The 26657-nt window shown below is 49.5% G+C and overlaps 12 protein-coding genes across 12 annotated transcripts; 6 read left to right on the top strand and 6 right to left on the bottom strand.

Annotated features, from left to right (window-relative positions):
- Positions 1 to 387: 387 nt before the first annotated feature.
- A1O5_02198 (uncharacterized protein) lies at positions 388 to 2058 on the bottom strand (the record flags this gene model as incomplete). Its single annotated transcript, XM_007742814.1, has 1 exon — positions 388 to 2058. One exon carries the CDS (start codon positions 2056 to 2058, stop codon positions 388 to 390), a length of 1671 nt encoding a protein of 556 aa, XP_007741004.1.
- An 896-nt stretch (positions 2059 to 2954) lies between these two features.
- A1O5_02199 (uncharacterized protein) lies at positions 2955 to 4931 on the top strand (the record flags this gene model as incomplete). Its single annotated transcript, XM_007742815.1, has 1 exon — positions 2955 to 4931. One exon carries the CDS (start codon positions 2955 to 2957, stop codon positions 4929 to 4931), a length of 1977 nt encoding a protein of 658 aa, XP_007741005.1.
- A 1317-nt stretch (positions 4932 to 6248) lies between these two features.
- Positions 6249 to 7987, top strand: A1O5_02200 (uncharacterized protein; the record flags this gene model as incomplete). The annotated part of the gene is made up of 4 exons (XM_007742816.1): positions 6249 to 6448; positions 6523 to 7047; positions 7128 to 7684; positions 7752 to 7987. The coding sequence occupies 4 exons, from the start codon at positions 6249 to 6251 to the stop codon at positions 7985 to 7987; spliced, it is 1518 nt and encodes a 505-aa protein (XP_007741006.1).
- A 330-nt stretch (positions 7988 to 8317) lies between these two features.
- A1O5_02201 (uncharacterized protein) lies at positions 8318 to 9698 on the bottom strand (the record flags this gene model as incomplete). The annotated part of the gene is made up of 3 exons (XM_007742817.1): positions 8318 to 8712; positions 8768 to 9068; positions 9126 to 9698. The coding sequence occupies 3 exons, from the start codon at positions 9696 to 9698 to the stop codon at positions 8318 to 8320; spliced, it is 1269 nt and encodes a 422-aa protein (XP_007741007.1).
- Positions 9699 to 10155: 457 nt separating this feature from the next.
- Positions 10156 to 10998, bottom strand: A1O5_02202 (uncharacterized protein; the record flags this gene model as incomplete). Its single annotated transcript, XM_007742818.1, has 1 exon — positions 10156 to 10998. One exon carries the CDS (start codon positions 10996 to 10998, stop codon positions 10156 to 10158), a length of 843 nt encoding a protein of 280 aa, XP_007741008.1.
- Positions 10999 to 12253: 1255 nt separating this feature from the next.
- On the bottom strand, positions 12254 to 14041 carry A1O5_02203 (uncharacterized protein; the record flags this gene model as incomplete). The annotated part of the gene is made up of 3 exons (XM_007742819.1): positions 12254 to 12668; positions 12743 to 13851; positions 13907 to 14041. The coding sequence occupies 3 exons, from the start codon at positions 14039 to 14041 to the stop codon at positions 12254 to 12256; spliced, it is 1659 nt and encodes a 552-aa protein (XP_007741009.1).
- A 342-nt stretch (positions 14042 to 14383) lies between these two features.
- A1O5_02204 (uncharacterized protein) lies at positions 14384 to 15438 on the top strand (the record flags this gene model as incomplete). Its single annotated transcript, XM_007742820.1, has 4 exons — positions 14384 to 14495; positions 14546 to 14624; positions 14681 to 15111; positions 15179 to 15438. The coding sequence occupies 4 exons, from the start codon at positions 14384 to 14386 to the stop codon at positions 15436 to 15438; spliced, it is 882 nt and encodes a 293-aa protein (XP_007741010.1).
- A 203-nt stretch (positions 15439 to 15641) lies between these two features.
- Positions 15642 to 16821, bottom strand: A1O5_02205 (uncharacterized protein; the record flags this gene model as incomplete). Its single annotated transcript, XM_007742821.1, has 3 exons — positions 15642 to 15718; positions 15881 to 16084; positions 16149 to 16821. 3 exons carry the CDS (start codon positions 16819 to 16821, stop codon positions 15642 to 15644), a joined length of 954 nt encoding a protein of 317 aa, XP_007741011.1.
- A 140-nt stretch (positions 16822 to 16961) lies between these two features.
- Positions 16962 to 18622, bottom strand: A1O5_02206 (uncharacterized protein; the record flags this gene model as incomplete). The annotated part of the gene is made up of 2 exons (XM_007742822.1): positions 16962 to 18410; positions 18434 to 18622. 2 exons carry the CDS (start codon positions 18620 to 18622, stop codon positions 16962 to 16964), a joined length of 1638 nt encoding a protein of 545 aa, XP_007741012.1.
- A 674-nt stretch (positions 18623 to 19296) lies between these two features.
- Positions 19297 to 20676, top strand: A1O5_02207 (uncharacterized protein; the record flags this gene model as incomplete). Its single annotated transcript, XM_007742823.1, has 9 exons — positions 19297 to 19363; positions 19420 to 19464; positions 19551 to 19623; positions 19691 to 19911; positions 19966 to 20044; positions 20094 to 20142; positions 20198 to 20279; positions 20342 to 20452; positions 20507 to 20676. 9 exons carry the CDS (start codon positions 19297 to 19299, stop codon positions 20674 to 20676), a joined length of 897 nt encoding a protein of 298 aa, XP_007741013.1.
- Positions 20677 to 21570: 894 nt separating this feature from the next.
- A1O5_02208 (uncharacterized protein) lies at positions 21571 to 23431 on the top strand (the record flags this gene model as incomplete). The annotated part of the gene is made up of 4 exons (XM_007742824.1): positions 21571 to 21641; positions 21688 to 21864; positions 21917 to 22896; positions 22965 to 23431. The coding sequence occupies 4 exons, from the start codon at positions 21571 to 21573 to the stop codon at positions 23429 to 23431; spliced, it is 1695 nt and encodes a 564-aa protein (XP_007741014.1).
- Positions 23432 to 24342: 911 nt separating this feature from the next.
- A1O5_02209 (uncharacterized protein) lies at positions 24343 to 26247 on the top strand (the record flags this gene model as incomplete). The annotated part of the gene is made up of 6 exons (XM_007742825.1): positions 24343 to 24438; positions 24506 to 24733; positions 24788 to 24881; positions 24932 to 25051; positions 25129 to 25434; positions 25565 to 26247. 6 exons carry the CDS (start codon positions 24343 to 24345, stop codon positions 26245 to 26247), a joined length of 1527 nt encoding a protein of 508 aa, XP_007741015.1.
- Positions 26248 to 26657: the final 410 nt, after the last annotated feature.

Consider the following 26657-nt stretch of genomic DNA (forward strand, 5'->3'; position numbering starts at 1 on the left):
CTTTGCGTGAAGAATTCTTCAGTGCCAAGCAGACGTGAGCGGAAAACTGCCATTTAAGGTAAGGTTTTGTCCAATATGGCCTCGATGGGATTCAAGCCGTCTGCCGCGTGTGAGTCGGGTGGCTTCAGGCTCGTTTCTACAAGTATACCAGCACGAGATACTTCATCACACAGACTGACACAGCAAGCAATTGGACCTCCACAAGCGAATAAATCCAACCCGAGTTGTGGAACTGGTATGAATCCTTTCCAATAGTTGTCTTGGACAAACCAGAGCCCGAACAGACAATCAGAGCCATACATTGGAACAACGGTAGCTGCACAGGATTCGATCAAGCATTCCACAAGAAAGTCCTCCGTATCTTTCTAGCTCCTAAGCGACAAACGCTCAAAGCTCAGAATGTGTCTTGATGTGCATAATTCGCATCACATTATGCCTCGCCCAAAAACTTCTGTACTTCTTTCCATAGACATAAACCAAAGGTGTTGTTGCTACCAGGCCCAGAGTCACCCCACCAAAGACAAAGAAGACATAAGCAGGGCCTCTTGTCGCCGTCCAGCTATTTACGAAGTAGCTAAAGCCATAGAAGAGGAAGTTTTTGAAAATAATCGCACTGACAAAGATCTCGCTGCTCATGTCCCGAAAAGCGTCCAAGGCATACCCCGCGGTGCCAATCGCGACAGCGACAATGCCGAAAATGGTGATTCCGTGCAGCACCGCCGTGGCATAATAGCTTGCCTGCTGTTGACAAAGGACACCGAAGCCCATCAACCCTGCGCCGGCGGCCAAGCCGCCTATAGTAGGGAGTAAGCGGAACTCCGGTTCGTAGATGCCGCCGTTTTTTGCGGAACACCACTTGGCCGTTGGATTGGCAATCGTGCCAAAGACGAGAAGACCAATGAGACCTCCAGTGAAAGGGCCCAGGAAGAGATATCCGACACCTGCGGCAGACAAGGAATACGGCGGAGAAGTGAATATCTGAGCAAGAACATACGCCTGTGCGACATAGGTTGCAACAACGTAGCCAGATATGACTACTACCCAGAGAACGAAAAGATTGGTGCAGACAGCAAAGGGAGCAATGACCAATTGAAGAAAATTATCGTCGCAATATTTTCCCGTGAAGACGGCGAGCTCTTGAAGGAAGGTCTTTTCTTGGCCAGGTCCATTGCTGGAAAAGACTCCTGTTGTCGTTCCCAACTTGTGGATCTCCTGGGATTCAATGTGAGACGCATGTCGCTTTTCGATTTCTGCAAGTTCTTCGAGGTTGTCACTGGCTAGCTCGTCGATGTCCAACCGGTGGTCGCGTCTAAATTGAGTCTCGGGGACGAACAAGAAGAGGAGGATGAATTGCAATCCTGTGAATAAGATACAGAGGTGAAAGAGGTATCGCCAGCCGAGATTCTCCGTAATCGGTCCGCAGATAGTAGGTGAGAAGTTTCCCGCGCTGGCCAGGAGGAATTGCACCGCCGACATGTAGCTCCCTCGTTCATGAACACAGTACAAATCGCCGACCATGGACACAACCAGACTCTCGTAAGCTGCAACAGAGAGTCCTTGAATGATTCGTGCCGCTAAAAGGGTTTCGTAGGAGGAAGAAACTGAACCGACAATCGACCCGACGATCCCAAAGAGCGCAGAACCCAGGAACACCGGACGTTTGCCCCATTTGCGAGAGCAAGCAGAGACAAGTGGTGCGGTTGCGCCGGCAACAAGCAGCATATAACCAGATATCAGGGTGATATCGCCAATCGGGCGATTAAATTCCACAGCGAGCACGACAAGGCCTGTGTTAAGTAGCGGACTAAATGTTGCTGCATATAGGCAGGTTCCGAAACAGACGATGACCAAGGCTCGGAGCTTTTTGAGAGGGCTCCAATTAAGCGGATCGTTGGGATCATCAGAAGGTTGTGGGACGAGAACAATGTGCTCGTCTTTGCCCTTTCCTCTTTTCAGGTGGGAGGTGACCGTTTCTGAGTGTGCAATTTGTTCATTAAGGATGACAGAAGCCGGCACATGTGGAAGTTTCGTGTCTTCAAGAATACCTAGGAAGCCCATTGTCGTTGTCTTCAAATATAGAACACGGTGGTTGTATTCAGTACCAATTTCTGCCTAATGGAGGCTCGAGGGAGGAATTCAAAGTATTTAAAAAGAGTTGCAATCAAATCCAGGAAAAGTGGGGTGGCGAAGGATAAGGAAGAAGTCGTCGCATTCGCGAGCTTCTCGCCACTACCAATTGAATCAAGTGGGAGTTCTCTTAAGTTTGCTAACTAGCAACCCACATACTCTATCGAGGATAGTTCGGCGGGTTGAGCGCATTCAACAACTACTAGCTACCACTCAAATTCCGACCCACCAATGGACAAAAGGAAGCTGTTCTTAAGTACTGATTGCCGAGAAGACCACTTCCCGACTCGTTATGTTGTTGTAACTGTAAGTTGCTATGTGGGTTACAGCGGAGGCGCAACTCTCCACTTCAGGAAGATTTTCTTGAGCAGAGCGAGGATAAGCAAATGCATCGGTCCGACAAGTTGGAGCACCGCGGAACGGATCAAATACCAATCATATTCGAATTGGGAAGGTTGAGGCCTCACTATCTGGTGGAAAGCACGTTTCACTGATACATCCAAACGTTACGGTAAATGCCGGATATAGTAGTTGCGGGGTGTTAAACAGTTGGTAAGGGTAGACCGACTCTCAACCTTGAGAGCAAATTCGAATTGTAAGCTTGAGCAGATGAGGGTGCATGGATTCACCCTGATACAATAGGCAACTGTAAAGAGGGTTGTTGATAAATAATCTCTCCCTTCCGCACCTACAGCGGGACAGCAACTACAATACATCCGCCTTTGCTCTTAGAGACTTTGGGGGGGTTTTTTTTTGAGTGAAGACTTTCCTCCATTTACTTGCTGGAGGCTGTGAAAACCCGGTCAGATATTTCTATCCCTTTCAATATGGACCATCCCACTCAGCTTCCAACTAGTGAAGTTGATGTAGTCATTGTGGGAGCTGGGCCCGCAGGACTCATGTCAAATCTTTGGCTGTCCACTTTCAAAGGCCTCAGCGTCCGCATCATCGACAAGCGGACGGCGACAGTTTACGCAGGGCAGGCTGACGGACTTGTTGGAAGAACACAGGAAGTGTTCAATTCGTTCGGATTCGAAGAGCGAGTGTTGAAAATCGCACAGCCCATGGCCGAGTTTTCCTTTTGGGAGCCCGATCGTAATGGTCAGATATTTCGAAGTTCTCGTACGGCTGACGGTCCGCCAAATATGTCACGCTTTCAAGGAGCAGTCTTACATCAAGGATATATCGAAAGGTTTTTGAAAGATGCCATAAAAGAGCGTGAAGGTCCGGATGTGGAGTATGGGATGCAACCAGATTTACTCCAAGTCGACGAGTCTATGGTCGAGGGTGATGATAGCCATCCCATCACTCTTCGAATTCGCCATCTTTCTGAGCAAGAGTCAGCTCCGTCGCAGTTCGGTCATACTATAGCCAATGGCTTATTTCGTTCCACCAATTTCTCTACTTCAGAAGAAGAGGATCAAGCGATAAATACGATCGCGAAAGCTGGAACTCAGGAGATTATCAAATGCAAATATCTCCTTGGTTGCGATGGTGCACACTCCTGGATTCGACGTCAGATTGGAGTTAACATGGAAGGGGACCAAACAGACTTTATATGGGGAGTCCTTGATATTCACCCCCTGACAGACTTCCCAGACATTCGAAGCAGATGCTCCATCCACTCGGCACGGAGTGGAAGCTTAATGGTGGTTCCCAGAGAAAACGAGCTTGTTCGTCTATATATTCAACTCGAAGATCTCGAACGCAATATGGACGGAAGAATTGACAGAAGCAAGATCACCCCCGAGGATATATTAAGAGCGGCGCAGAAAATCATAACTCCATACACGTTACAGTACGATTATTGTGACTGGTTCACTGCCTACCAGATTGGGCAACGAGTCAGTACTCGGTATACAAAATTCGACCGCGTCTTTATCCTGGGAGATGCCTGCCACACTCACTCCCCGAAAGCAGGTCAAGGAATGAATGTTTCGCTTATGGATGCATACAATCTAGGGTGGAAAATCGCTCAGGTCCTACAACACAAAGCACCTAGGTCAATCTTAGCAACTTACGAGGCTGAGAGACGACCAGTGGCCCAAGAGCTCATCGAGTTCGACCGTAAATGGTCCAGTCTCTTCAGCGGCAAGCTTGAACCAAATGACAATCAAGCGGAAGACGGCCTCCTTGAGGAATTTAAGCAAACCTTCGAGGATGCTAAGTTATTTGTGGCCGGAATCACCGTCACCTATGCGCCATCAGTTTTGGTGGACAAAACCAGTCATCAAAAGAATGATCATTCCACTAAGGTACTATCGAAAACGGACCTTGCGAAGGGCATACATTTAGGAATGCGAATTCCTTCTTACCGCGTTCTGAACCAGGCCGATGCTCGTTCATGGCATCTCCAGGATCGACTTCCGTCCAACGGCCAGTGGCGCTTACTAATTTTCGCGGGCAGCATGATCGATCTAGCTCAACGAGAACGAGTTTTGGCCTTCGCAGACTATTTATTGTCGCCTTTATCTATTTTGAACACCTATGCGTCTGAAGATATCCCTTTGTTCGATATTATCACCGTTCATTCTGGCCCCCGGACTGAAGTTGAACTATCACACTTTCCTCCGCCCCTGAGAAAAATGTCGGAATACAACAACGTATTTGTAGACGACCATTCCTACTTGGAGCCCTTCGGTGATGCTTACAAAAACTATGGAGTGGATTCGATCAGAGGATGTGTTGTTTTGATAAGACCCGACCAATACGTCTCATGGATAGGAGACCTTGAGGACACTGACAAACTGGAAACTTTTTGTCGAGGTTGTCTACGTCGTTTGCCATCTTCTTCTTCACTCTAAGATGGTCCATCAGCAGACCATATTCATGGCGGCTTTTCGTATCTAGTTTACTGTGACACCTCTAGGTATGTGTCAGAAAGGGTGGTTACTAGCTCCCGTAGTCTAGTCATATGCCTTGAGTCTTCGGAACACCTCCCCCGTCTATCCCTTGCCTTGGTCGCATAAAAGCCTGTTCGTAACACCAAGGTGGTGTTAGGAGGATCTTCAACGTTGTACTAGGTCGCCTTTTTCGCATTGTAACTATATCTAGAGAGGTTTTCTTCACGTATTCGCCCATGATAGAGAGTTGATTAGACGCCACACAGACGATACGTCCGTACTTATTGTGCAATTCCACAACGTCGTCATATATGCCCCTTTAGATACCGATTACTATGTTACAGACCCGAGAACTTGGCCAGGAAGAATCCCGGAAATCATGATAAAGGATGAAAGAAAACACGATAAGTAACCAAGGCCCGAGTAAGACAGGGAGAAGATTGTCGACTGCCCAAATGGTGATTGACTGGTGGCTCACAAGAGGCCAGCTAGCATAAATTTGGTTTGAAACTCTCGAAGAGCCATCATTGGGAGTGGGATCAAGTCTTCTAGCAAAATGCTGCCCACGTCCAGCCCAGGAGTAGGAATCGAAGGGAAACGTTCGAAGAATCTCCAGCGTTGAGAGATGCCTAAACCATCCGGCGTGTCGGGCGCTTCATGGGGAAGCGGACCTGGAAAATTCAGAGTTGTAAGCAGAGAACCAAAATGTGGAGATTGGTGAGAGAGAGTGGACCTGATAATGCTCTTACATAAAGAGGAGCTTGGTCATTCGCAGCCCCCGCCGAAGATTTCAAGTTTCAACCCCACAATTTCCGCGTTCTACAAGACACAAGGATTCCCGGAGCCGAGAACACGACAAAATCACCACTCGTGTCTAGGAGACGGAAGATGGAAAATCCGAAATATGCCTTTCATAACCCTGTACACAGTCTGATCGTGCCATGAATGCCCAAAACACCCAAAATCATGACAGATTCCCTGAGAGATGGATGTGGGGTGGTTTGATGTACTCTGCATTGGATTCATTGTCACAAAGGCCAGTCGACTGACTGAAAACCAACTCCACTTCCAACATTGATCTCTGCCCTAGGTGGGGGGTCAATGCAATATTTTCTGTCAACGGACACTCACAAAGACTCGATACTGGTTAACGCAAAAACCACCGTGGGCTATATGAAGTATCCCACTAGCATATCCTCCTCAATCTTACCGTCTCAGCCTTGCAACTCGGAGAGAAAATTAAGACGAACCATCGATCAATATCATCCAATAGTCGCCATGAACGTAACAGGAACGCTGATTCTCGGCTTTGTGGTCTTTTTTGTCGCACAGAGCTGGTTTCGCTCATTCCGCAAAAACGCATCATACAAGTTACCTCCGGTCGTCCCAGGGATCCCCATTTTTGGCAATACATTCCAGATACCTGCACTCCAGCAGGGGCCATGGGCTAAAAAGCTGGCAGATAAATATGGGGAGATGTAAGCAAGCAGCCTTGTCTCGGGCACAGGATTTTCGAGACGGGAAACAAAACTCACATCACTTGGACTGTTAGGTTCACCTGCCAATTCGGATCTCAGACTTGGGTATTCTTGAATTCGTCTCGGGTGGTTAATGACCTCATGGAGCGACGAGCGGCAATTTACTCGTCACGGCCGCCATTTCCCATGACACAAGGAATCATGTCGGGGAATTCCAGAATCGTGCTCATGCCCTACAATGAGGAATGGCGGACACTGCGTAAGATTATGCATCAAATCCTGACCTCTACAAAACTTTATATGCCGTTTGAAGACCTGGAGTCCAAGCAGCTGCTCTGGGACTATCTGGAAAAGCCGGACCGATGGTGGTCTGCTAACGGTCGATATGCGAACTCTGTCATTATGAGCGTTATTTTTGGGAGGAGATCTCTTCTCGACGATCCCGACGTCGTCGAGCTCTTTGAAACTTTGGAACTTTTTCTAGAAAACCAACAGCCCGGCGTCAATATCGTGGATGCGTTTCCCGTCCTAGATCGCTTGCCAAAGCGACTCCAATGGTGGAGACCTCGCGGTGAGAGAATCTTCGAAAAGACAAAGAAGTAAGTAGCCAAGCTCAGGCCCGAGGCTTCAACCAACGATAAAATATAGTCAGATTATTTGCTGACGAGCCTTTCGGTAGAGTCTATGCTAGAGAGGAAGAGAGACTCAGACGCAAGATGAAGGAAGGAAACCAAAAAGAATGTTTTGGCACCGCTTTCCTTCAGACGAAAGAGGTGGCTGGAATGAGCGAGACGCAGCGATTGTTCGTCTTTGGTACTTTGATGGAAGCTGGCAGTGACACTTCGAGAGTCACACTGGGTCAGATCATCGCAGGAGCAGCCACGTATCCCGACTGGGTAGAACGGGCCAGGGTACAATTAGACGCTGTCTGCGGGCATCACGCTGAGCGACTTCCTCAATGGGAGGACCGCGACCAGCTCCGTTACATCACCGCCGTGGTGAAGGAGGGTTTCCGCTGGCGCCCGAACATCGCCGAGATTGGAGCACCGACGATGCTCATCAAGGACGATGAGTATGAGGGATATAGGTTCCCAGCTGGAACAGTCTTCACTTGGAATGCATGGGCTATAGCACTTAGCCCGGACGAGTATGAAGACCCTGAGCGATTCTGGCCGGACCGGTTTCTAAATGACGATTTGGCTAGCCCTCTCAAAGGGCATTGGGCATTTGGACCTGGTGAGTTTGTCTTTACCACTCTAGAGCTTTTGTAGCCAGCATTTTGACTGACTAACCCCGTTTTTAGGCCGCAGAGTTTGTGCTGGATGGAAAGTCGGCGAGATGAACGTGTGGATCGCAATCGCCCGTCTGCTCTATTGCTTCGATTTTACCCAGGTTCCGGAGAAGCCAATTGATACCATGACCATACCACAGCTCACGAAACATACCGCACCTTTTGACGTCAAGGTTTCGTTGCGAAGCGAAGCTCATGCTGCTCTGATAAGACGTGATTGTGAAGAAGTGACCAGGATTCAGTACTAGAAATATCGGATTATCGTGTTCATGGAACAGGTTCATCATAGCATCGTCAACTGTCATTTTTGAGTTTTATTCCTATATCAAGGAAACACGAGGAGAGTCAGATGATGAAATTTCTCTCATCCACGCGCAGGCGTTCCAGGTCTTCATAAAAGAGACTTCAGACGGGGATGCTGCTTGGACATATTTGGCACAATGAATCTAAGCAGTCGCCGTCATACATCGCTGATGACCATGGCAAAAAACACCAACCCTCTTGCGTGGAACAGGTATGTATTTTAATGAGCTTCTCAATAAGAAACACAACATCTGTTGACAGGATTGGGCTAAATATCAGTCGGTAACGCCTGCAACCGCAATTGGTGTGACCTGTCCATTTGTGCCATCGGCAGAGGCATTCTGATAGTGCTGGGTAAAGTCGTATTTGATGACATTGATCGCAGACATCATTTCCTTCGCAAATACCTTGTCTGTCTCTGATCGCTTTGCGAGCTTTAGGAATTCGTTCGTCTCCATCACTGTGCCCGGATCCGAGTCGAACATTAGTCTGATATTGCTGCTCGAGATCGGATCTATAACCTCAGAATACTTCTGTCGTCGAACCTGCGAATATATATCGAGGATGCTGTCGTCTGCTTTTCCATGGTAGATGCCAACAAGGCAGTCAGATAGCCCTCCAACGTCGACAATGCCACCAGTCAAACCGAGACCTCCAAATGGGTTGCATACTGTCAATATAATAAGCACAACATTTCGGACACTTCAGAGCGGGAAATAACATACGATGAGCCGCATCGGCAGATAGAAGAAAACGCCCAACCCTCATGGCATGTGCTAGCCGCTGGTGCACCCGATAGGGGCTGAAGTTGACAATTTTGTACTGTTCTGGAGTCGGGTGTCCTGGAATCATTTCTTGCCATTTTGCTGGCTGTCTCGCTAGCAGCTCCTCTCGAGTAGCCACCTTCTCGCCATAAGTAACGCGCCACAACCCATCCGTTGATATGCGCGAGGCCATGTACCAATGAGTCGGGTCAATGATGAAATTGGCATCATCGTAGCCGAATTTGTGGAAATCATAGTATACCTGCCTCTCAGGGTCAAAAAGATCTTTTTGTCAGTGGAAAGCTCTTTTCACACTTACGTTTGTAGCAACAATTTGCTGGTCCCAAGTCTTACCCGGAAACTCCGAATCCCCAAATAGCGAACGTCGGATTTGGCTATTTGCGCCGTCACATCCCACGATATATGGCGCCGAGAACCTCTTCGTGCCCGACGGTGTATCAACATCCACCCACGCATTGTTTTCATCTTGCCCTATGGCAATGACCCTGTGATCCCAGCAGATAGTCACGTTCGGCTGCTGGACTAGGCGTTCGTAGAGTATCTGGCCCAGTTGGTTGAGTGGAAGGCAGATCATACGGTCCGGATCGTCTTCCTGGACGCGATGATCGAGTCCAGCTAGGAACGTGCCATCAAGTTTGCGCCAGCAGACAACGTTTGGGTGGAATCCTCGTTCGCGGATCGCGTCCAGCACGCCCGATCGTCGTAGCTCATAGACTGCTGGTGGGCCATAGTGAGTGGCTCGTGGTTGCTCATCTAAGCTGGTTGACTTCTCCAGAACTTGGACTGGTATCCCGGCTTGCGAAAGCAACAAAGACAACAACAATCCAGCAGGTCCTGCTCCAACGACTATGATCCATGGTATCGAAGACATGATGGATGAGTTTGGCAATTACCGACGATGGCCCGATGGTATATTTTTCACTAAGGCAAGGGGAACAAGTTTTCAGCTCTACCAGCGGGCGCGGATTTTTATCCAGGAGCAATTTCTCGGCTCGATATACTTTCGAATTGACAACTTGCCGATCACCACACCCTGCAGGGCCATAAAAAATGATTTCTGAGTGCCTTAGGAGCCTAGATCGCGTGTAGCAGTCCCGTTTGCATGGCCTCACCTAGTAATGGAACCGCGAATTCTACCCACATTCCAACCTCCACAATTTCCCTTTCAGGAACGCCACACCGAGGCAAAGCCTCAGCGAAAGTCTGATGCGTGAAGGAGAGCCAGAATCGCGATGCATCGAGTCTTGAGGAGACTGTCACAAAGGCTGCTTATTATTTGTGTTTTCAAGAGGAGAGCGTGGATTTTAAAAAGTCCTGTACAGCTGATATTATTTTATCTGAGAAAGGAATGCGAGCACTGCCTTCTGGCATGCTTCAGGCATTTCCACGTAGATCTCGTGACCCTTTCCACTTATGACTTCGAGTTGAGCTTGTTCAACGGATTGCTTGATTCCTCGTTGTTCTTCTAACTTGGTTGCCGCGCTATTTGCTGGAGCAAGAATGAGCATCGGGACCTTGATCTGTGAAAGGACTCCCCTCGAGTCCAGAGAAGATAAAAATTTGGCGTAACCGGCCAGCCCCTCAGCCGATGATACTCCAACCTGATCTATCCACCAGTCCACATAGTTTTTATCTTGGATTGAAACCGTACCTGGCACTTTGGACAATGCCTCTGCCCAGCCCCTCGAGCCGAGCTCACGGCAAGCCGTCGGCCAGTCTTTGTGGCCAAATGCAAATAACGATAGAGCCTGCGGGGGCAGAAACGTCGGAGAGGAGCAAATGATCAGAGATTTGACTCGTTCAGCATGCTTGCATGCGAAGAATTCACCGACCATGCCGCTGGTTGATTCTCCGAGGAAGTGAACCTGACGAATCCCAAGTTGGTCCAGTGTGTCCACTATCTCCTCACAGATCGTGTCAATAGAGTAATCGTAGGTCCGTTCATCTGGTGTACTAGAGTGTCCATGGCCACGAGCGTCACGTCTGATAACCCGATATTTTCTTGCAAGAACAGGCACCCAATGGTACCAGAAGGCGGCATGCCGAGCAAATCCGTGCTGGATTAGAATGGTTTCGCATGGCAGCCACGGGTCCGTGAAGTTGTCAATGATGAGATGAGTGGTTTGGCCATTTGGATGTGTTATAATCTTTCCAGGAATCGCCGCCTGCATGGTTGAGCTGCCGTCAAATTTTAAGGGGGACAACGGATGATGACGGGGTTAAAAGTCTGGGGCTGGCATGTGGAGAAGAGAAGATCCCCATTCTTGACACCCAGTCCATACTGGGAGCCTTGTCGTAGTGAGACACGCCTGTACTATCATGTAGTCCGTACTAGCTTCTTTTCTTGTCAGCATGAAAGAGCACCCCACAACCTCGTCCGATGCAGAGTGTCCCGACCTGACCGTCAATACCTCTGAACGGTTTCCATCATGGTTTACCAGTCTTTGCCTCTCTTCCTGGAGAAAGGTACATGGTTGGCGTTAATTCCTGGCCACACGCTGATCTGGCTTCAATTGTGAGAATATTAAGAAATACACATTTTCCTCATGTCAATAAGCTGTAGCAATCGCTAAGGTAGAACAGACTTCTTGTGTTCTCAAGAGCTGGCAATGGCAAGGTTCAAGCCAAGCCAAGGCTTACGTGGGCAACGTATCACTTTGCTTTGCGTCAAAACCGATATTGTTGGATTTGATGGTCAGTCTCATCACATCGCGGTTACGGGTGAAAGTTCAAGATCCAGGCGAGTGTTGACGTGGCAACCCATATTTGGCGTCCTTTCTGTCCGCCAGCTGACTCTCCCAATTTCCGTCACCTATCACCTCCACCCGCAAGAGCCCCTTTTTAACGAGACCATGGTCGTCAGAGACAGTTCCCTGCTAATGTAGCTCTCACCAGACTTTGTAGCTATGTAGAAAACCTTTGTCTTTCTGACCACTCGGCTGCTGCCTGCGTTGGAAGCTGACGAGGCTGCAGGCGGAAGGGGTCGTATCTAAGGCGGGCCCATGTCTGCCTCTTTTACCACTTTCCAATGATGACTTGATTAAGGCTAATGTATCATTCTCTCTCGTGACTTAGGACATGGATCAATGGCAACTACTGCGATTGTCCGGGGGTGTTGACGTCCTACTAGTAAAGGAATGGATTTCTCGAAGACAACAGAGACGTCTACCCAGCTCGTTTCCGTTACTTAACCTAGATAGGCTTGACAAATCCTGGCTGTAATATATCGGTCCATGGGTGAAAATGACCTTCAGCTCACGTCCTGGTCTGCCTCAATTTTTCCACGAGACCTTGCAACTACTGCAAACTGAATCGAGCAACAGAAGTGGGATGACTGTTGATTTAAGTGGCAATAAACAATGCATGAGATTTATTGTAGATGTGATATCAACGTCCTGCACGACTAAGTGAATGTCAGCCACATTTTCATCTTGCTTTTGGGCGACAAAATTTAATGCCCTCTCTTTCTGCTGCCTCGAACGACTTGCGTATGGTGGTTGCATGATTGGGTGACCTAACCGAAATGTCTGCTTTGAATGGTTTGGGGACACTGAGAAATCCTCTTATCATGGTCGTTTCAGGCTCGATGGGCTCCCCGTCCGCTCCCGTAGGTTTTCTAATATCAAACCCCCACAATGTCCGGACAACATTGATGAAGAGCGACTTCTCGGCCACATGGACTCCAGGGCAAACCCGACGACCAGCGCCATATGTAAAATGATCTCGCTCAAAAGGATCGTTTGCATTGATGTATTCTGCCGCCGATAGTGGTTTGTCGAGGTATCGTAAGGGCTCAAAGATTTCCGGGTCCTTGTAAAGCTCAGGATTCATATGGATGGCCCTAGGAAGAGGTAGTCAGTAAGTTGAACATACGTCCGGCGGGAGGGGGAAAGCGGGGGCCTTCATGTCACCCACCACCAATTTAGCATCACGACTGAGTTCTTAGGGATGAAGTAACCCTCGTACCAGTCATCCTCGCTGGTGTAGTGAGGCATTCCGAACTTGTTGACTGGCCTCCATCGAAGAGTTTCCTTGACCAATGCCCGGGTATAAGGAAGGCTGAGCTCGTCATCCCATGTCGGCATCCTGAGACCATCACTGCCAATAATTCGGTCGATCTCTTCCTGTGCCCTTCTCATTGCCTCTGGAAAGAGGATCATGGCAAGGACGAAATTGTTCAAAGTCGTGCTGGTGGTCTCTGATCCTGCTTCAACAAGCCCACCGCACATGTACGCTGCCTGCATATCATCAATACCATGTTTACGAGGATCACTCAGATAGTAGTCCTTGCAAAAGCATTCAGCTGCAGTGCCTTCATCGACAGATTTCTTGAGCGTCTGCCAAAGGTCCATGTACACCTTACTATCATGCGCAAAGACCTTCTCAGCTTGTGACCTCCAGTTACCGAAGAGCCATTGAGGCAGGTGGGCCAAGGAAGGGAAGCTATCCACAGCATGCGCTCCGGGGGCTGTCATCTCGGTCAGATTGTCGAGCACGGTATAAATCTCCTTTACCAGAGGATGTTCCCAGGTTGGAAGCCGATACCCATATGTAAGCAGCATAATTACAGAGGAGCTATACCGGCGATTGTGCTCGTAGAATCTTGCTGGTGTCTCGAGGAAATCGGACAAAAGTTGCTTCGACTCGAAATCCTGAATTGGCTGATACTTGACGGCGCTCGTAGCATTGAGCAACGCATGGCTCGATTTACGTAAATTTCGCCATCCAGAGCCATACGCCATGAACAACTGGCGTTTCCCTCCACTCGCAACATCTTGAGCAAAGGGTGCCGGCGAACGCGACGAATAGATATTCGATTTCTTGTCGAGGCAATCTTTGACGGCTTTGGGCGATGACAACCAAATGTAGTCGGTGCCTCCTATCTTGGTGTAGAAGATATCCCCAAACTGCTGATGCCACTGCCTTGCCTTGTGTCTAACGAGCTCCGAGTCTGCGAGGTCTAGAAGATTGCCGATGAATGGATATCCTTTGGGACCGGGTGGTAGGTGCTTTCTTCGACTGTCCTAAGGTTCACAGTCAGCCAGGAACAAATTTGGTGCGAGCCATGGCTCAAAGCACCTTCCATGTGGTGGGTGTGTTGTAGAGATACAGTCCGAGCAGACCTAGCGGAAAAAGCAGCAGTGAGAGCAAAGCCAGCTTGTAACATGATGCAGCGAGCTTGCTCAGCTGGACGAGAGAGGGTTGCGAGGTCATGTTTTGTTCATTCGACACATCCAATACAACAAGCAATTCTGTAGCTTATGATAATGACCTTTCCAGGCGCCGTAGTTATTGTGGTAATACCAAATGATTCTTCATCTCCCTAATGAGTATTTCCAGGTTCGAGCTGACCTAACAAGGGAAATGTGGAGGTGGCTGTCTTTCTCAGGTAGAGATCCTGAAAACCACAATTTCTACTTGCGGACCACCCCACCACTTTCTCAGAGGCACGCACTCATGAGACACATGGGATGACGGCTAATAGGGTGGAGGTGTGTCCTCTCAAATACGACCAGAAGAAGCCGACGTGGTTGAGTATACTCCTCCGCAGTAGCCATGACGACTTACCAAGTTGACCAGGAGCAATTGAAATCGTTGAAAGGCAAGACTATTCTGATAACAGGATGTGCTTCTGGAATTGGACGAGCAACAGCTGAGTTGGCGCACCGTGAGTTGTCTCTGATAGAGCCTCTGCCAAGTTACTGATGAGGAATCAAGGCAATGGTGCGAACCTGATCCTGGCCGATTGGAGTGAAGCCCCGTTGAGGGATCTTGCGGAAAAGCTAAATCACAACTCGTGAGCTCACTGCACAACGTATTGTCAAGTGAATGGGCTGACCTTTGTATCGTCAGCAATGTCATCTTCCAGAAAACGAATGTTGCACACTGGGACGATTTGATTCGGGTCTACCAACTTGGGTGGGAGAAGTTTGGAGCGATTGATGCTGTTATATCCAATGCGGGGGTCAACTCTGGCGAAGTCCACCTTCAACACGAAATCGATCCTATGACAAATTTGTTACGAGCTCCACCGCTGGATACTCTGGAAATCAATCTGATAGCTCACATTTACATGACCAAATGTGCAGCTTATTACTTCGGAAAGCAGGCAGGAAAGAAGTGCCAGATCGTCCTCACATCTTCCGCGGCAGCGTTCCTTGATACACCGCCTCTCTATTTGTATTCGACTGCCAAAGCCGGTGTGTTGGGCCTAATGCGCTCCCTGCGAACAGACTTGCCAAAATCCAACATCACCATCAATACTGTTGCTCCGTGGTTCACAGGTAAAGACACAGGCGCCCTGTCTCTCCCCAGGTGAAATTGAAATTGACACTAATCGGTTGATGACAGCCACCCCAATGGTTCCCAAGGCGCTCACTGATCTGTGGGAGAACCTGCCGGCCAACACCCCAGCTGGGATCGCGATTGCGCTGCTACTACCAATCATCCAACCTGAAATCAATGGCAAAACTTTTTTTGTTGCCGGCAACGAGATTGTGGAGCTCGAAGACTCTCTGGCTAAGAGTCAACCTCAATGGATGGGCGAAGAGCTCAGCAGAAATGTCGACGAGGGCCAGAGGCGGCTTCTGAACGCAGATCCTTTCGAATAAAACTCCCAGTTCTTCACAATCACAAGCATGGCGCATTCGCCGCACTCGCGCCGAGTTGCGGGGGGATGAAACTCTCCCCAGAGCCGTGCTTCCTAAGAAGAGGAAGAAGTCGCATTTTCGATCCTGTCTCTGTTGGTCGTTATACTATTCACGGGAGGCTACAACGGAGATGCCGATCCGAAGAGAGACACGTTTTGTGCCTCCTAGCTATGCACCCGCAATCTCGAAGCCTCGTAGGCTTTGGCAAGCTCTTGTAATACAAAGCCAATCCGTGGAGTGACTGAAGAGGCACGTCAGCTTCATGCGACCAATAATAGCGATAGGTATGGTGGATATCAGTGAGCTATGGTCAAGCTCGGAATCAGCCATGCTGAAGGGCTGAAAACAGCAACAAGCCAACAGCGCGAACAGGATAGGTTGGATATTATGGCATAAATCTTACCTCCCCAGACCCACGTATCGGTGAAAAATGGAGCCCAAAACCTTGTGACAGCTGCTGCTAAAGACTCGGTACTTGTAAATCGGATTTGAGCTTCTGTCATGAGGCGATGTACCATTTTTATAGTTTGTCTCTCCGAGTCATTGACAAAATCGTGGGAGAGCTCCGCTTGTTCAATTGCGTGGATCCAGCGTGTGACAAACAGAGCTGGGTATATTTTAGATTGCAGCTCGAGCTGGATTCCCTGTCCTGGGGTGGGAAAAAGACTCACCTGTGTCCCAACCCGCGATGGCATGATCCACCCACCACGTCAGTGCGGCGGTTTTGAGCGTCAACAACACTCCCGCCCGAGCAGGGACAAAAAGGCCTTCAACCGATCTTGCCACAGCCTTTGTGATTGATTCACTGCGAGGTTGGTCGATGGATAAGTATTTCGAGATGGCATCCACGATCTCACCACGTGTTTCCCTTAGCAGGATAAACCGGTCCAGAGTTGCAGTGAGCATACAAGCGCGACTGTACGCAACCCGGAGAACGGCCATGCAGTTAAAAAGCATGGGCCCGTCGTCGTCACTCCAAGTAACCTCATTAGCATTCTTTGCGCTCATGAGGAGATCTCTGCACCTATTCAGAGCGGCTTCGGTCTCCATGATATCTCCGGGGCCAGACAATATGGTATGGTTCCCATGATCTCCAGGCAATATTCCAAGGTTTTTAGCCGAGGAGATATACCAAATCTGCGTCGCAACTGCGTACATAGCAACAGCAGTTGCGAATGGGGACCATTTCCATGAGGTCTCTGGAATCTCTCTCGCAGTTTGGTCGTACATGAGCTTAGACATCGCCTCTCCCAGACTCAACGGTGTTCCTCGAGGTTGATTGTGATTCAGGAGAAGCCATTGCCTCTCTGAAGGCGCATCCCAGAGGTCTTGATCACCAGGCATTTCCAGAGTCGCAATTTGTGCAGCTGAAAATGCGGGGCAAAAACCGTAAGCGGTACTGAGCATATGGGATAAGATGATGATGCCGTAGAAGATCCTGATGCAATCGGTCAAAAAAGACCCTTAAATTTAGGCAAGAGAAACTAAACCTCTTGGATGACTCTCTTACGATCCAATCCTCCCATTTCGTGTCGTTGACACTCCGACGAACGCTCAGGGAAGTCAAGGCCAAGTGACAGTCCTGCGAAATGTTTAGTACAGACTATGTTTTTCACAGGGATCCTCACCGTCCATTGGGCCGACAATAATCCAAAAGCTCTCTTGATCAAGCCTGCGTTGCCATTCAGGGTGCCAAATACAGCAAGGAGAAATCGGGCTTGCATCATCCAGAGGGGCAGAGACTTTGGCTGAGACATCTCCTCGGATTGTGGGTTGAATGCTTCAATAACCACCAAAGACTCATTTATGGCCAGCCAAGCCGACATACTTCGATCGAACGCCTGTGACGCCTTGCGGTACATACTGATGGCTAATTTCCTTTCTAATCGGTACAATGCTCCAATCGCGCACATGATCAGAATCAGTGGACTTGATGTTTCCTCCACTGTTAGCGATGAAACATGAAGAATGGGCAGATGTATATGAAAGGCGTCAACATAGCTGCGCAAGCATTTTTCCAATGCCAACGCCTCTGGATGTTCATACTCCCACAACTCGTCTTGGCTCAACCTGGTTGTCAGATCCTTGTAAAGTGCCGTTCTTGTCTCTTCAGTGATTCTGAAGTGGGTTCTTTTGACCTGTTCAGGCTTTGTCACCTCTAGAAGACTAGATAGCGAGGATGTTGTCGAGGTAGGTGATGGGTCGGACAACTTAGTTGGATCCTCGACCAAATTTGATTTTAATGGCAAGTTATGAGCTTGCGAATGTGTCTGAGGCATCGTCGTCCCTAATGCTGACATTTTTGGTAGTGAAGTGTGCGAACCGAACAGTGCAATGTTACCAGCTAGGTCCTGACTGTGATAGACAAAATCTGTACGCTGCGACACCGAATTTCCTAGTTGGGGCAAATTTGAGACAGTCTCGAGATGTCCGAGCTCATTTTGAAGGCCTAAAAAGTCTGAAGCGTCATACGGAAGACCTAGGAACGGCTCAAAAAAATCGAGGTTCGCAAAAGTGATGTCTTGCGATAAGAGAGCTGTGTTGGCTGCAGGTTGATTTAGTGATCCTCCCTGCATAGGTGAGTTTCCCGGTTGCCGAACAGAAGGGGAGTTGTTTTGCTGGTTGTTGACGATCGCCGATACATCAGACAAAGCAGGTACATTAGTGTTTTCGCAGATTCCTTGATGACCCGAACAGAGTTCCTTGACGGAGTTACCGTCTGCGTCTGCCGTAGACGCTGCAAGAGCGAAGTGAGAGTGTTGGTTGCTGGCAGAAGAATATAAGTCGGCGGAGAAAAGCAGGGTGTCAGAAGATGGGGTGACATGTTCCAAACTGTCCTCATCTAGCAGGTTGTTGGATTCTGGTGATCTCGCCTCCATGGAGACCGGCACTGTGTCCTCTGGATCAGCTCCCTCCGAGTCATCATCCCTGGCCTGTTTGTTCTTTCCACCGTTACGTTTCGCGGCATGTACCGAGGTATACTCTGAGGAATGCAAAGTCCTCTCATGGCGAACAACAAGGTCTCTCCGGGAATAGCGCTTATGACAGTATCTGCAATGATATGGCTTCTCTCGGGTGTGAGCACGTTCGTGACGAAGACGGTGCTCACTTCGCTTGAAGGTCTTAGAGCATACTTTGCAGGCATGTTGTCGATCAGCCGAAGGTTGCTCATCAAATACGATAGTCCCTACCCTCCCCCCAGTCACTGGCGACATCTTTCTATCCGCCGTAATGTCAGTGGTCCCAGGAAGGCGAGCTTTGGTATCTGGGTGTGAAGAAGGGAAGATGTCGTGAAGATCATCGCAGTTGCATATGATGTAGGCTCCAGGGTCTGGCAGGTTTGGCCATTCTAACTCTGAACAACAATTGGTTGTGCAGATGGGACATGGACCTGGGGGCGATTACTGAGTGCCGAGAAAATGCTCTCTACCCCGCGCTCTTCGCTAAGTAGACAAGCAAATGAGATTTCCCTACAGTGTGATGGGTCAGGTTGGAAGTCTATTACTCTGTTCTGGGGTCACGGATGGAAGGGGGAGAAGAGCGCCGTGGCCGGGCTCCACCGATGGCTCCAGAATCGGCTTCTCTAGTCTAGCCAGGCTCAATGCCATGATTATTACTCCCGGTGAAGCTCATAAAAAAAAAAGTTTGGTATCCCTTAACCCCCACAATTTCCTTATTAGGAAATATGGGAGGGAAGTCCAGCCATCGCAGCCTTCTAGGAAGATTCAACAGGGCTGGATATTCGGGGCTTTAGAAGTGTCACACCAACATAGCTTCACTTGAAATTTAGCCTTTCACAATCAAGTATTGTTAGAGGCCATGGCAAAGATCGAGGTTCGACTTGATGTATTGGCAAAGTTGAAGGGGAAAACCGTCTTGATTACAGGTATTGGAACAGTGCGTAGTCTCCAGCGCGGATGAGGACTGATCTTCGCGGTCTAGGCGGATCAAATGGCATAGGAAGGCAGACCGTTTTGATGCTTCATGGTTCGATGATGGCCACCATCACCACCACTACCACCTATAATACGGCATGAATCAAGATCAGCATCGACTGACAGTTATACGGACAGGTCTCGGGGCAAATGTTGTCGTTGGAGATCTAGATGTCGCGAGGGGTGAATCCTTGGTCAAAGAGATCGGCGGGTGAGCCCTTGCTGGATGCATCCGGGCAATAGCCACATGAAGAGTCCGTGGCTGACGCGAGACCTAGGAACGGTATTTTTCAAAAGACTGATATCACCAACTGGGAGTCGCTTAGAGACCTTTTCGAGGCCGCAAAGTCAAATTACGGCTCAATTGATGTTGTCATGGCCAATGCTGGCGCGCCGGAAAGGCCCCCTTTCCTCTTCGACGAGTCTTTTGATGGGAATGGACTGTTGAAGGAGCCCGACCTCAGCATCATTGACGTCAATCTGAACGGAGTCATGAGAAGTACCTCATGCAGTAGATTCCTACCTGAGAGTAGAGCTGATCCAATTCCCGTAGCCGCCAAACTTGCCCTGCACTACTTTGCAAGAAACCCCCCTCCCGGAGGTGTGTTGGTTATTACTGGGTCTGCAGCATCGTACGTACGCCTCTGTGTCCACGAAGGATATACCCTGAACCAAACAAAGCTATTTCGCCTCGCCGCCTATCGTACGGTATTGTGCGGCAAAGCATGCGGTAAGGCCTCTATGTCTGAACCTTTCAACTCTTGTTGATTACCTCTCAAATGTAGCTGCTAGGTCTGATGCGCTCCACTGCGGCGATGACGAAGCTAGCGAACGTGCGGGTAAATCTGGTTGCCCCATGGATGACCGGTACGACATCTCTCTGTTAGATGAGCATGCCAGTGAGAGAGAGGACTGACCCCGGGACGAAGAAACCGAGTTTAGCTCAGAAGCAAGCGATATATGGGGCTCCATGCCCATAAACACGGCTCGAGAAGTCGCTGAGGCACTTTGTGTGGCTGCTGCGGACGACACTCTTCATGGTAAGCTTTCTATTACTCCATTCCTCATGCATTCATCGTGGCTCATACGACCAGGACGGGCTCTTTATGTCGCTAAGGAAATTGTCGATTTTGAGCTACCATTGTATAAGACCCAGGAGGACTGGATGACCCTGAAGCAGGCTGCGTGGTTTGAGCAAGGCAGAGAACGACTCGCACTTGGCATGAAGCTTCCGGGGGCCCATTATCTCAAGGATGCTGTGTAGGTCTAATTAACTGATAGAGGCGAGGAAATGGACGTTTAGAGCGGATTATCCTGACACGCCGACTTACTTGGCTAACCTGGCCCTTCATTCATCATGTGGAAATGGATTTCCTGATGAACCCTTCTGACATCGAAACAGAATCAAGAAAGACCCTCTTCGTTGGAAGCTACTTCGAAGGAGAAGCCGGAGCATGGTTCCGACCCTTGGTTGAAGGACAAACGCCCCAAGCTGGGGGTCACGGGCCTGCTCTGCCCACTAGCCCCCGCAAAGCTACCCCCTGCTCGCCTCCGGGTTATCCCTATCGAACTTTTTCTAGGCGGGGTTAGAGTACTGCCTAGGCACCAAAGGGGGTTGGCAGAGCACGCTATTAGCCAACTGAGTTTAGCGCCTCCCGCAAAAGTTTGGCAGCAATGGCTCGACTTGCCCGACTTCAACTGATTGCCTCATTTTCAACAACTCTGTTCTTCTTCCTCCTGAAATTTTCATGCATCGGCGTTGCCTTTGAGGACCCACGAGCTGTCGCATATGCAATCATGTCACAAGGAGAGATGGTTCCGCGCCGAGTCCAATTTTCTAGCTGCGATGAATGTCGCAGGGCGAGGGTTGCCTGTGATGCGGGTAGAGCCCGCCGGAACCGAGAGGACCACCATGAGCTTCTATCCTGCACGAGGTGCCTCAATCGGCAGCTCCCGTGTACTTTTGAGGTTTGCATGGTCCCTTGACTGCATTGGCCGCCTATGCATTGCTGACCGCAGCCTTATTTCCCAACAGTGGATGAAACCAAGTACAGGCAGCTCTGCAACTCACCGCAAAAGCCTGGAGGGAAGGCCCAAAAGGAGGCGTTCGAAGATACCGGCTCAAGAAACAGCTGTTTATGAAGAGAGCAACAGCGACATGACTGGCGACTCGCTCCCCAGTCTTGTTCAACAAAATTCCGAGAGTGCGACAACTGAACCGTCGAGAAGGTATGCTCTCAAACCACTACATCAAGTGCGTTCCTAAGGACTCAAGGACAAGCTACGAATGGGGCTGGTCGTCGGATCAACTATCACAGCCTTTACTCATACAACCTCATTTGACCCCTGAACCCATCAGCCCTGTTGAAAGCCAGTGGCTCCATACCATATACGAAGGGGCTTTTGAAACTATATTCGGTTCTTGGATGGGCCGCTACAGCAATCCTTTCGCGTACGTGTGACGCCATCGGTTAACAACCTCGGGGAATCGCTGACGACACTAGTTTTGGCGAACAGAGCCTATCGGATGTGATTAGTATACGCCGAGTTTGCAGCCAACTCGACCGACACATTGACGAAGAAGATGCTGTATCAGGCACAATATCCGAAGCTGGAGCTTCACCCGATCTGGCCAGACACGAGAAAGACGCACAGCTCAATCAGTTCCTTGACCATGCCATCCAATCTTTCGCCGCTCGCTGGCTACCTCTAACCCACCAAGTAATTTTGACAGGACTATCCCAGGCCAACGTCGTCTGTCGTCTTTGGCGGCGCGCTCATACAGACATGCTCAAAGTCATCAACAGGCCGTCCTATCGGTCCATGCTGACTTTACTTTTGTTTGCTCTGACGCCCATCCCAGTAGGCATTTCCGAAGACGAAGAACTCGAGGGAGTATCAGGACAAGTCTGTGTTCACGCTGCACTGCAGCAGATTCAAACGCTCCGTGCCCGTCAAAAGAGCCTTCAATTTAATGGGACACGCGTCAACCTCACCAACTCGAACCGCCCTATTGGAGCAAGTCCCGCCTCACTTGCCACCGCCAATTTCATTATCGCCGAGAGCACTGCTTATTGGGCTGCTCTTACATTCGACACATCGGCCTCCCTGACCTTGAATTGCCGGCCATTACTTTCTTCTGGACTTTTTGGGTTCGAATCTGAGCCATCATGGCGCATGGTACGGACTTGCATCGGGATTTTCCGCGAAACGACGAGAGACTGGAGCAATGCCGACGTCGACCTGACAGATGAGAAAGCAAACCAAGTTATAGCGGCTGGGGCAGCATGGAAGTTGTTGGTCTGGAAGCTAACTGCGAACCTGAAAGAATCTCTGAGAGACGGCCATGATGAGGCAGAGGTTCTTAGGGCATTCAACTCCGTGTCCAACACTATCGATCAGTTTAACATCACCTACCGTGATTTGCTTATCGCGTGTCAGAGGCGAATACAGTTCTTCAACCAAGAAACGAGACTCCGCTGGTGTAAGCGCTCCTCCCTCTTCTTCTCTATACCCGAGATCCCATGAAATCGTTCCTTAACCTGCCTATAGATGAACTCATGCTGCACTATAATCTTGCAATTCTGATGGTCACTGATATCGCGACTGCGACTCTACGCGAGGATCTCCTCTCCCTTTTCTCTGCGAAAAGAGTTGATGCAGAGACCTGGGTCATGAATTGCCTTGTCTTCGGCTTAAACAACAAATATACCTTGAAACTTCAGCCCGAGCCAGCTCTCTCTGATCCGGAGATCGCACCTAGTCAATCAGCAAGCTTGACCGTCCCATTGATTGCGATTGACCCATATCCCCACCACGTCGTCGCGGCAGTGAAGCTCATGCAACACGCCATAGACAGGGACTTTGGAGCGGACAAGATTAGCGCAGACGCTTACAATAACCTGCGTTCAACTCTCAAGCAAACATTGGAACAACTACCACAAGTTTCCAAATCGGTGCAGACAACCAGAGCTGAGTTTGAGAGAGCTGAATTTCCACCCCAGTCACTATATCCATGAAACCGGAAGCGGTCGCGTGAGGGATGCTTTCAATAACCGCTGAATCGCCTCGTCAAATTTCCGGACAAGTCACAACGATCGATTGGAGATGGATGCACTTTCCCCCCTCGATGATTGGTGAAGTCACACCACTCTCACGCTCATTGCCCTCAACTCCGTCTTGCTGCGACTGGTACAGGCTGACACGGGTCTAGAGTCTAGGCTTGCTCTGTTCAATTCAGAATGGGCGAGTGGGTCGATTGGGTGCTGTACTGACCACACATTGGCGTGGGCAAAGGGTCTGGAATTCTGGAATGTTTTCCTTGCTGGATCCAACCAGTAAATGTTCGCTGCACTATCATTTATCCGACTACGAAGCCATTTCCCCCAGCCTTTTCTCCTCCACATCTTGGTGTTCAGGGGGGCAAGGCAAAAATTGAAACCTCTGCAGTCCGTTGAGGAGCAGAAGGACCGGCTCTTTGTGATGTTGCATCCGGATCCGAGAACGACGGTTTCGGTAGCTTATTCCTGGATCCCGGACAAACAAGGCCACGTTGAGGTGCCAAATGTCGGGCGCTGGCCAATGAGACTCCATCGTCAGCAAAGGGGCTTCGGATCCGGAATCTGGGGTCCATTTTCCGCCACTGAGTGCTCTCTGCCAAGAGATTCGCTCCCTGGTAGGGTTACCTCCCCAGGCAAATCCCCCCCTACAAACACGCGGAGAAACGTGGAGTTGGCAGGGATCTTCGCTTCCGGCAGACTGGGCACATGTCAGAGGCTAACAGTCCACACCTGATTTGGCCAGCGTTGACGTATCTATATAGTTGATGCATTTTCCTCGAGATCAACACTTTCCCTGCCAGTCCTGCCCGTCAACACTCATCCAAGCTCTCTCAGGCTGCAACAGAATCCATAGCCCAAATATATCGATCATGGTTGAAACTCTCTCATCAACGCCCCCGAAAGGGGGTGAAGAGCATGTGGAGAAGCCATCCCTCAACGAGAAGGCCGCAGTTTATGAACATGCAGTATGTGACTGTAGACCTGGAATATGGGTTTGCTGCCGTTCTTTCTGACAGATTGTTGCTATTACAGAAATCCAAGCACCATGACCCCAACTGGACGGGCGAAGGGTTGGACACCTCGCATGTTGACCCCAAAAAGGTCCTGCGCAAAATGGATTTGCGCCTGATCCCCATGCTTGCAATCCTATACCTGCTCTCTTTCCTCGACCGAGGCAATATTGGCAACGCGAAAATCCAGGGCATGGAAACTGACTTGGATCTTTCTGGAAACGAATACAATATCTGCGCAACTGTTTTTGTAAGTTTCATCTCTGTTATGGTTGAATCACAAGTTAACGTCAATCGTCGCTAGTTCTTCACCTACTGTGCTTTTGAGATACCCTCGAACTTGTTATTGAAGCGTCTCAGGCCTTCCGTATGGTTACCATCTATCATGGTAGCATGGGGTATGTTTTTGGAGTATCGGCAGACGCAGATTGGAGCTGACGATAGTTAGGCACGGTCATGACCTTGATGGGTCTCGTGCAAAGTTACCACGGCCTTCTCATTGCTCGTATCTTCCTCGGTGTCACTGAAGCAGGACTTTACCCTGGTGTTGCCTACTATTTGACAATGTGTGAGTAACCATTTCAACTGTCGGTCCCTTGCCATGATTTTTTGGTTCCCTCCGAAGCTAACGTTGCCTTCGTCCAGGGTACTGCACCGAAGATCTTGCTTTCCGCCAGAGTCTCTTCTTCAGCGCTGCAAGCGTGGCCGGTGCCTTTTCAGGTTTACTTGCGTACGCCATCGCGAAGATGGACGGAGTCGCCGGACAAGCAGGCTGGAGATGGATATTCATCCTAGAGGGCATTGTGACTGTTGTCGTTGCCTGCGTTGCTTTCTTTCTCTTGTACGACTTCCCAGACACCGCAAGCTTCTTGAGTCCTGAGGAGAAGGCCTGGGTAGTTCACCGGCTGAAATACCAAGGAAGCAAGAAGAGCGGAAGAGTGGTTGCTGAGAGTGACCACTTTGACTGGAAATTTGTTGGCAAAGGCAAGTCCTTCCCCGTACATTTTGATTTTTTCTCAGTCACATGGAACCCATCGGTCGGGTTACCTTTTATCGTAAAATCCGGCTAACCATCCCAAAGCGCTCACTGATTGGCAACTATACCTGTCACTTTTTATGTACTGGGGAATCGTTTGTCCGCTTTACGGAATATCGTTCTTCCTTCCGACCATCATCAAGGAACTCGGCTACAAATCGACAACGGCACAGCTTCTGACAATTCCGATCTATATCTCAGCCGCAATCCTGGCCGTTATCGTCGGGTGGGCATCCGACAGAGCAACCAAGCGAGGCGCCTCACGCTGGCCCTATATTTTCCTCCCCATGTGCGCCATTCTGGTCGGTTTCATCATCGCCATTGCTGGCTCTGCCGCGGGAGATATCCCTGGCGTGGTGTATGCTGGTGTATTTATCGCCACATGCGGAATCTACCCTGCTTTCCCGGGCAACGTCACTTGGATCGCAAACAACCTGGCAGGGAGCTACAAACGAAGTGCTGGAATGGCTCTTCAAATCGGTCTCGGCAACCTCGGAGGAGCCATGGCAAGTAATTTCTATCGCAGCGTGGACGCACCGAAGTATTTGCTTGGCCACGGCCTGGAAATCATGTTTGTCGTCTTGGGTCTGGCGGCCGTCATCACACTGAGGATCTCATATGGAATGATCAACAAGAAGAGGGAGCGCAGTGGAGCAGCCGAAGGTTACACGGACGAACAGCTTGCAGATCTCGGCGACAAGAGCCCGTCGTTCAGATACACACTTTAAAGAGATTTGGAGACATGCGAAGCTGCAGATCATCGGATGATAGGTACAGATGGGACGCGTCTGTACAGAGCTCGCTCTCAATCGAGCCTATTTTCCCAGAGCGCGCTCTTCTGTTATTCTCAGGATTTTCTCGTTCATTTTGGGGAAAAGATTGTTATATGATCGAAAGTTTGTGGAAGGCAACTACTGATCAGCGGACGCCGTCTTTTTCACGTTGGAAGACGACCTTAATGTGGCCTGCGACGAGCATTTGGAAACGGCGAAGTTTTGCTTCATGAAATCGTAGAAAAAGCGTTGAAGAACAGTCAACAATGCAGTTTCCATTGCTGATTTCAAGTAAGTGGAGACTCAATCGCGCAAAGATGGATACATGAATGCTCCCGCTGCTTCGGCAGCCGTTCCCTACCATT

Source organism: Cladophialophora psammophila (assembly GCF_000585535.1).
Source record: "Cladophialophora psammophila CBS 110553 chromosome Unknown aczJe-supercont1.3, whole genome shotgun sequence".
NCBI lineage: Eukaryota > Fungi > Ascomycota > Eurotiomycetes > Chaetothyriales > Herpotrichiellaceae > Cladophialophora > Cladophialophora psammophila.